Below are 9,787 nucleotides of genomic sequence, written 5' to 3'. Positions count from 1 at the left end.
ATATGATGTAATCAGAAGGGCACTTCATCTCTATGGTCATCCTCAAAAACCCATAACCCTGCTCTAATCATGAGAAAAACATCAAATTCCAATAGAGGGGCATCCTACAATATACCTGACCAGTACTACCCAAAACTGTCAAGGTCATCGAAAACAAGGAAAGTGTGAGAAACTGTCATGAACTAAGGAATCTTGTCAGCTAAATGTAATGTGGTATCCTAGATGGGATACAGAAAAAGGATTTAGAGAAAACCTAATAAATCTGAATAAAGTATGGAGTTTAATTAATATATCAGTGCTGGTTTCTTAGTTGTGACAAACATACCATAGTAATTTGAGATGTTAATAACAGAAGAAACTGGGTGAGGGGTATATGGGAACTCTCTGGTATCTTTGCAACTTTTCTGTAAATCTACATCTATTCTAAAATTTAAAGTTTATTAGAGAGAGAGAGAGAACTACTCAAGGTGCTATATACTTTTAGTCAGGTAAGGAATGCTGAAATGAATTCACAAATGGATGCAAAACTGGCAAAACCGGTCAATACCCACAGAGTAATAATCAAATTTTACATTTTTATAGACAGTATCAGTGTTCAAAGAGTTAACTTTTATCTCTACAGAGTTGTAAGATAGTCTAGTCAAAGACAAACCCTGTATAGCCCTATAGGACCAGGTAAATCCCACAGGTTTCAGCATTCTGTTAAAAAGATATCTAGAAATCTCTTTTGCCCATTTCAAAATCTTTCACAATTTTTTTCTACAAAGGATGCAAGTGTCAAAATTATTTTTAAAAGCCCTTACAACAGGCTGGCCTGACTTGACAAAACAGCTAACAGAAGTACACAAATATTCAAAAGGTTATGCAATGCTTTGCCAAGTTATCACAACACTATGAACTGAAAAATAACCCAAAGATCAAGATAATTTATCAGCCTGCCCTGGGGAAACCCTACAGACTGCCAAAGATATGCATCATTGCCTTACAGTTAAAAGCACTTGCTTTGTTACGTTACCTAGGCAACACACCAGCAAATGGTACAGTAATAAAATAAGAATTTAAAAAAGCAAGTTGAACAAAAGAACAGTCAACATCAAGTTCCAAACTCAATTCCATTTCCTACCTGGTTGTACAAACTATTTGTATTAAGAAGGGACTCAGCTCTTAGGTGGGAACTATCATTTTCCCAGGCCTCATATTTTTGTATTGGAGGGGCTTCAAAAGGATTAACACCATGGCATCAGTTTCTGCCTATGTAAGAAGAGACTCCATGACAAAATATCAATATATGATTATGGTTGGAGCATTTGCCCGTGGAGTTTTTATTTCAGACTCTTATTTAAATATGTATGTTTCCTTTTTCCTCACAGTCTTAATGCAAGTGCCAAGTGTCTTTTTTTTTTTTTGGCCACACCTTCCAGCATGTGGAACTTCCCTGACCAAGGATCGAACCCACGCCCCTTGCAGTGGAAGGTGGAGTCTTAACCACTGGACCACCAGGGAAGCCCCAAGTGTCTTTTTTTTTTTTTTTTTTGAGAATTCTCACTTCTCTTCAATCGCTGAGGTTCAGCTTTCTGGGGGGAAACAGTTCTTACTTGTACATGAAGAACTACTGCATCCTCAATTTTCTGTAAATAACTCAATTGGCTGGATGCCACAGAAACACAAAAATTTTTTAAAGCCATAGATCACTGCATATATATTTACAAAAAGCCATAATCAAACATGCATTTCTCCTTACTAGGAGAACTTAAATAGATGTTTGAACATTAAGGCAGTGACGACTCTAAAACATAATGAAATTCTAAGTTAAGGCTTTGTTTGTTTTGAAACCCATATTCATAGGCAACTGTAACCAAAGCAAACTTTTATCTACTAGGTTGAGTTCATCTGCCTAGGATGTATTATTTATCCACTACCAACAATTCTTCTACGGGATAGCAATTAGTAGCAAACCACTGATTTATTATACTTTAATGAATTAGTCCCCTCCTTAGGTTTTATTCTGAGGCTTTAGCCTTCGGCAGCATAAGCATGTGCCACAGAAGGAACAGAGTATTTTTTTGGGTAAACTTAGAAAAATTTACAGACTGCACTGATTTTTACTTGCTTGAAATTCGGCCAGCAATCAAGAACTCAGGACCTCCTAAATATAGAAAACCTCAAAAGCATACTTGACCACAGACCCATCTCAAAACATAGATGTTCTTGATTATTGAAGCAATCAGTCGTCACCTCACTTCCTTTGAAGACTGGTACTATCCTCTCTAAACAAAGCAACAAAATGCAGAATACCATATCTTAGATGGATCTATTCTGTAATTGCTATCCTCAAGGCACAGATACTATCCTTGCTGGACCAATGTGTTTCCTCATTCAAGGAAAAAATGAGAGGTGGATGAAAAGATTCACTTTAAAATAGTTGTTGATGCACTCTTGCCCTATCAAACTTATGCAAAGTATTGAAATTTAGTGGGGAATTTCCTTTTCTCCTTATTTTATTTTTTTTAACAATTAGAGTGACAAAACTTGGACTCAGCTGGTGGGTGCGCTTTGAGGAGGAGATCTGGAGCACCACCCTGGCCTTTTGTAGGGAGTAGGGGGGATGCTCATAGGACACACTCCAGTATGAGCTAATAGGCATGATTCCACAGCCCAGCGTTTCCATAGTTGGGGCGACTTACTGTCACTTAGACTGAAACGATCGCTATTTACACTAAGTGCTTGCTGCTACTTCTTTAAGCAAGAATTTTACAGCAACACGTCTTGTGAGGAAAGTACTATACACTTACGCTGGTATCAGTAAGAGTTCACGTAGAGGAGGGATGGCATTGACTATATGAAAATTGTCTCAAAAGCTAAAGACAGCTGTAGTTTTCCTTTGTGTCTTCAAATAAGGAAAGAGTAAGATGTCAAAGCAGATGAAGATGATGGTGTTTAAATCTGATGGTGCATCATCAGACTTCTTTAGACATTATTAGGAAACAGGAATTTCTAACAAGCACTGGCAAAAGTATTTTAGGTGCAGTTTAAGTAAGTCATATGTCAACTAAAATGTTTCAAAAATTTGAAGTTTGTACACTAGTCCTGGTGAGCCTGCTTCAGCTAAATGGCTAGATGGGTTTTAAAGGTGTGAAATACATTTTTTTTTTAAAGAAGGGAAGTCTACACTGAAAGGGCAAATGTAGGCAACACAAAAAACAATCACTTTTTTAGATCAACATCTTACACTTTATAATACACTCATAAGTTTTTACACAAATTTCATGTTTATAAGTGCAAAAGGCAAAGAACCTCAAAGAATCGAAGTAACTGTATCATCAACTACATTCAATAGAGTTAATACTGTTGTCCCCATTCTCCATCTTCTAAATCCAGAAGGGAACCGTAAATGCCATCCCCCATGTGAACTCCACTTTCGGAAGTTGGAGACTAGGTGTAGTTCGGCACACAACTGGGTTCCAACAGAGTTGAATTGAGTTTCCATTGTGTTCCAGGCCAAATCCACCAGAAGAAAGTCATCCATTGCTGTCTGAGTTTCATTGCTGTTGAAGAATAAGCTCCCCAAAGTTTCAAAGCCAGAATTCATGGTCTGTGTTTCTGCACTGCTTAACTGAACTTTGCTTTCTAGAGCAGGTAGGTGTTTAGCAGTGGAGATTCTTTCAGTTTGGGTCTCTGTGTCAGATGAATCAATACTCATGGAAAAGCTGGAGTGTTTCAGAACACTTCCCAGAGGCAGATGAGGGCTACTGTCTAAAAAGAAGTTCAAGTCCCTCTGTGTCTGCATGTCAAACATTTCAAGGCCTAAGAAGTTAGAATTTCCTCTACAATTGTAGGAGTGGGCAGAGGTGTCTGCAAGTAAGAAGTCAATTTGGGTCTCTATGTCCAGCGATTCCAAGACTGGCTCAGTGGTTATGGGGCTAAGTTCACTCTTTTCAGTTTGAGTCTGGATATTTGAGGCCGAAAAGAACTCTTCAATATCAAAATCAACTGCAGGATTCTGGGTTGGGCCAGATGGGAGCTGGGTGTCAGGTCCAGTATTTGTGTCAGATGAAGACTACAATTGTCCAGTGTCTGACCAGGCAGATTACTTGACAAGATGTTTTCTAGATCACTTAATAAATCCCTGGTTCAGGTCCGATTATCTGTCATGTTCTGTGAAGAAAGTGTACTACTCTGTGCGCTGAATGAAGTTCATGAGTGGTTCAGATTTCTCAATATCTTGATTTAAAGTTCTAGGGTGGTTCTGAGGTAACAAGCCATGAGTTACAGTCTCTGCTACTAAGCTGCTGCTTATAATTTGTCTGTAGAAACATCATATGATGAATGGACACTCTCAAAAATGTCTCCACACATTACAGCTTGGTCTATCTGTACTCGATCATCTGTTGGACTTCGCATTCCACTGGTTTGAGTTTCTCTCAAAAGAGATCCCACCTGACAGGAAACTGGGATCTATAAATACATCAGTCTGAGCAGCTATAGATGAGATTACCTTAGAACTGGGGAAAAAAGTTTGAGTATGAACACTAATGGGAAGGGAAACTTGAGAACCAAATGTCAAATCAGTTTAAGAACAAGGTGATACAGAGGAATCAGGGCTAGCCCACTGTGCAGACAGTAAAAAGTCTTGTGTGGTGTAAGACAGGTCTGCCTGTACATTGAAGAAATGCTGTTTTCTTGACATGTGTTCCCTAGTTCTTGTAAAGAGTTAGATGGACTTTTACCCAAGTTCACTTGAACACCTGTGCTAATTGGCTCCACAGCAACAGAATTTACAAATTTTGAAAGAGGGAGGCTCTCCTTGAGAGAGCAAGCCTCTGAATCTAGGCCGAGGATCAGGGTTCCTATGGACAAGGGCAGTAAGTGCACAGAACCGGGGGGACAGAGCCCTGATGATTGACACCCAACACCACAGGCTGGGCTGAGGATTCTGCTGTAGGCACAAAGACAGGCACTTCAGGCTTTGGTAAAAGCAACTTCTGAGGACACCTTGGACGTGTTGGAAGAGTCTGCTTTCTGGCATTAGAGCTGCAAGAGTCTTCAAAAGAAGCCACTAGCTTTATTTCTGAAGTTTCTAGTTCTTGAGCATCTGGTCTTGGGGTTGACTGGTTGCTCAGTGATTCAATGGTCTTACTGGACAACTTCTGGTTGTGCAGGCACTTTTCCATTTTCCTTTTCTTACTAGGTGGATCCCTGTGTTCTGCAGGGATCGCATGGCCAGTTCGGTAGATGTGGGACTGTAATGCAGTCCTTCTGGCAATAGGGACAGCCACACGTGCACTGGAAGGTCTTGCCACAATCCTCTGGATGTGTTTTCAAGTCCCACTCAGTGCCATACGAATTGCTGCACTTAACTACGTTTGTGCTGCTTTCCCGCATGCATTTTCATAAAGTGCTGTTTTCTGAGAGAAAATTGAGAACATGGTCTGTCAGGGCCTCTCGGGCAGCCTTCAATTGGACAACAGTAGAATTTCAGGACAGTTTTCAGATCTTTTCCTATTGTTGGATTCTCTATGCCATCCTGCAGGTGGTGGCTCTTGACCAGGTGCGTGTTGAGCACCGGGCTGTCGGGCAGGATCTTGCCGCCGCCGCGCGCCGGGCACAGGCTGTTGGTCCACACGGCCCGGGACAGCTCGCTCACCCACGGAGGGATGAGCTCCCCGGCCAGCTGCCCCTCAGTGGCCTCGGGGGAGGGGGACCCCACGGGCCTCCCCTCCCAGCCTGGGCGCCCCAGGCCAGAGCCGCGGGCCCTGCCACCACCGTCTCAGAGGCCGCCAGGTGCGCCAAGTGTCTTGAAGCCCGAATTCACCTGGGTCTTTCACACCTCGGTTTCAGATACCCTGGTAGAAGAGTGACTGTCTCTCATAGTAAATTGATAAAGAGACTTCTGAATATAATCTAGTATACCCTGCTTGACCACAGGGGAAAACGTGTTGATCATGCCTTAGGTGAGAATTTCCACTCCATGTCACAGCAATATTTCTTACTACAAATGAATAAATTAGTATTCTGGTTCTATCCCAATTCATGGGTAACTTAGTATGAACTAATTTCTCAGAAACTGATCACCTCCTTAGGCACTGAGGAAAAAAAAACAAAAAAAAAAACCTCTCTAAACTTTGAAGTAGGGGGCTAGATTTCTTCCAAGCCTTCCCTGAAATGAAACCTCTATGTCTTCCTGTTGCATTTCTACTGATTAACATACCTCCAAGTAAAGCCTCGGGCAAGAGGCTCATTCTAGGACTTCCCTGGTGGCGCAGTGGTTGAGAGTCTGTCTGCCAATGCAGGGGACACGGGTTCGAGCCCTGGTCTGGGAAGATCCCACATGCCGCGGAGCAACTGGGCCCGTGCGCCACAACTACTGAGCCTGCGCGTCTGGAGCCTGTGCTCCGCAACGGGAGAGGCTGCGATAGTGAGAGGCCCGCACACCGCGATGAATAGTGGCCCCCGCTCGCCGCAACTGGAGAAAGCCCTCGCACAGAAACGAAGACCCAACACAGCCAAAAATAAATAAATAATTAATTAATTAAAAAATAAATAAATAAATATATATATATATTAAAAACTTTCCCTGACAACAGAATAGAACAGAGATGAGGAAGCCCAGGGAGACTATTAAAAAAAAAAAAAAAAAAAAAAGAGGTTCATTCTAGAGCTAAATCTTAGGAAAAGCTCTGCTTAGTCCAAGAAACAGATTTCTTAGTCTATGAAACAGATTACGAAACAGTTCATTTTTCTTTCTTTTCCTCTTTACAATCAGGAAGCTTACTATCAGCTGCAAAGGATCTTTCAGAAGTGGTTCTCAGTGTTAAAATTTGAGGCAGCCAACTTGAATGAATTAAACAACTTAAAATAACTCTAAATTATTATAGCATCTCAGAGGGCCTAGAATGCATTCACAACTAATGCACTAGCTGCATGGTCTTTTCAGCACTGTAGCTGTTTGAGAACTATTCTTGCCCAGACAGTCATTTCTTGTATACTCACAAGGCAAAGCTCTCTTATGTTCCAGTGAATATTCTTCCTCTAGAGCCAACTTAATGTTGTGCTTTGCCTCTTACATCTAACTTAAAGGAAATTGTACAACATGCTCCACGTCAACATTACATGTGATGAACATAACTGTTTTATAACAAAAATTGAAATTATATATCTGTGAAAACTTTGCTACGTTATCATCTCAGCACTCCAGTCAAGAACCACTGTCTTGTCTATTTGTTTTCAATTTCCCACATTCCGACTGACATAATTCCATTTTCTTTACTCCTTATGCTTTATTTTTATTCACATTTCACTATTTTATTGCAGGTATGGCTGATCTTCTTAAATTCTTTGTGGAATGAAACTAGATGTTCAAAAAAATAAATAAAATACATAAAGTAACTACTTTCTCTTTGGTGCCTACTCTCTACTGCCCTCTGCAGGTAAAAAGAAAGAATAAGATCCTCACTTAACAGGAAGATTTAAAGTAATTGGTGTTTTTTGAGAGGCTAACCATTACCAACCAGACTCCATCTATTCACAGGAAGGATTTCTCAATTTGGTAAAGTCCCTTCACTGTGGAAAAATTTCTGGGAACCACAGACTATTTTCAAGGGAGCTCCCTATCTCCTACACCCATATACAAACGGACATGAAGTCCTCTCTTATTCTGGGCGAAGGCTAAGGGCCCTCTATGTCAAAGTTCCTTCAAGCCTGTAAAACTTGAGTCTGGGAGTGAATGAGAAAAGAGACATAAAGGTGCAGACAATGCAATTTGTCTGTGCTTTGCAGACAAATGTCAACAAATGTAGGAACCCCTACAATGCCTCAATCAGAGATAATGTGAGATTCTGCTTTCTGTTTTTACAAAAAGTGAGAGGCAGCCTGCAAGATAACCAGCAAACAGGCAGCTTCAATTCTGTGTAGAAAGGACCGTTCATTACACATGGATTATTTTCTTCAGTTACACTACTTTGTATGGATAGCAACACTGTCAGTGATGTCATCTTCTGAAACAGAGACCAGGATGTATAGGCATATTGTGCCAACCGAGCCCAAATCAATGACCTGGGTAATGCAGTCAGGGTAACACTATTATTCTTCATCTAAACCCTCCAAGCCCATAGAAAAATAATGCTAATCTGATGCAGGTTCAAGGAATACGTTATGTGGGAAAGAAAATCAAGCCCTTGTTTAATTTTATTTACATTCTAATATGTACTTACAGGAAACACCACAGAATTCAGTATCATTATGTGCATCAGACTATGTCATTTTATTTGAATTAGTAGCATGTTCAAAAATTTATTAAAATCAAACACTTTCTTGGATAAGAATATTTTTAGCAAGGATATTCCCTAAAAGATTGATCTCCAAATACGTATTCACATAGCCTACCAATACCTTTCCACAACTGCGAGAACAGAATGATTTATAGCATTCCTGATAGAGGAGGCAGCGTTGTTTTATTGTTTGGGGTAAGGAGATTTTTTTGAAAGATTTATAGCTTTCAGTTCCACCTCCGCTTGTTTTGTGATTCAATTGACTTATTCTATTTACCTATCTTCATAATGGGCATAATATGGACTTACGCAGATTAAAAATTTTTCAACGTCTGTAAACTTTCTGAGCTGAAAAATGTCTCTTTAAAAGGTATGTAGGGAAGAGAACCACTGGGTCTTTTCACTCCCTTAAAAGCATACACTGAGCGCCTTCTACCGAGTTGTACGTAGGTTGGGGTAAGGGTTAGTACCTACAAGACTTCGAAGACCGCACATCCGGGCCACCGGAGAGCCAGCCAGAGGCCCCGCCCCTCTGGAGGCGTAGCCACGGGCGACCAGCACGTCCCTCCGCCGCGTCGCGCCCCGCCCAATGCTCCCTGAGCGCCGGGGGCGGGCCTGTGCGGCGCGTGGCCGGAACCTGGGGGATATCCGCGCGGGCTTGAGCCATGGCTGAAAGTGGCCGGCCACCTCAGGCCCGGGCCCTCCTGCAGCAGTGCCTGCACGCCCGGCTGCAAGTACGCCCCGCCGAAGGGGACGCCGCGGCCCAGTGGGTGGAGGTAATGTCGGCCCCGCAGCTCCGGTTATCCTGTGGCGTGCAGGGGCGGTTCTTACCGCGCTGTCTCGGTGACTTGTGCCCGCGCGTCTCCCTCCGAGCCGGTCGCTTGGAGCCTGGCACGTGTTGTGGGCGGGGCGGGACTCACGGCTGGTCCGCCCAACGCTGCCTTCAGTTCCTGCCTGGCGTCGCCTCTCTCCTCAGTCCTGCACCACCGGCCCCGGCCCCTTCTCCCTCGGACTTATTTTCCCAGAGGAAGAGGGTGTCCCCTGCTTGGCACTCCGGGAATTGGGAGCTTCCTCTCACCGTTTGCCTACCTGAGCTCGGTGGACTTTAGGCCTAGTAGCTCAGACTTCTTGCTTCAAAAGAGCAAAAAGCCTTGCCACGCCCTGCGCGATGCTCGGGCTGCTGGTGACTTGTCCTGATCTGGTTCGAGCTTCTAGGTTAGATTTGTTGCAAGCGTTCAAGATCTGTTTTGACTTGTGCTCCGGATCCCGTCGAATTCCCTCTTAGGTTGACTGCAGCTAGGTGTTAGCACAGACGTGAGATTGCCCATGAAGCAGTTCTTTTTTCAAGAAACTTTAAAAAACTTGACTTATTTCCCACTAGGAACAAAAACGACTACTTTTATAATAATGTTGCATTGTTATCAAACACATTTCCTCCAAAGAATTGAAAACATTTACACCAATATGACATCCTTCTGCTTGAATATTTGCCTTTTTAGAAGAGCCTAACCATATGCAAA

The 9,787-nt window shown here is 42.4% G+C and overlaps 1 protein-coding gene and 1 pseudogene across 2 annotated transcripts in view; one reads left to right on the top strand and one right to left on the bottom strand.

Moving 5' to 3' along the window:
* Nucleotides 1-3,295: 3,295 nt before the first annotated feature.
* LOC103000279 (ATM interactor-like) lies at nt 3,296-8,934 on the bottom strand (annotated as a pseudogene).
* The window catches only part of DTD2 (D-aminoacyl-tRNA deacylase 2), a 28,194-nt gene continuing 27,271 nt past the window's right edge, over nt 8,865-9,787 (top strand). For both annotated transcript variants that reach the window (XM_057544181.1, XM_007198601.2), the window contains exon 1: nt 8,865-9,043. In XM_057544181.1, the coding sequence (XP_057400164.1) occupies nt 8,933-9,043 (111 nt within the window). In that variant the 5' untranslated portion in view covers nt 8,865-8,932. The remainder of the gene's footprint in view (nt 9,044-9,787) is intronic.

Source organism: Balaenoptera acutorostrata, chromosome 3 (genome assembly GCF_949987535.1).
Source record: "Balaenoptera acutorostrata chromosome 3, mBalAcu1.1, whole genome shotgun sequence".
Classification (NCBI taxonomy): Eukaryota; Metazoa; Chordata; class Mammalia; order Artiodactyla; family Balaenopteridae; genus Balaenoptera; species Balaenoptera acutorostrata.
Note: the sequence above shows the minus strand (reverse complement) of the source record. Positions and strands in the feature narration are given on the sequence as shown.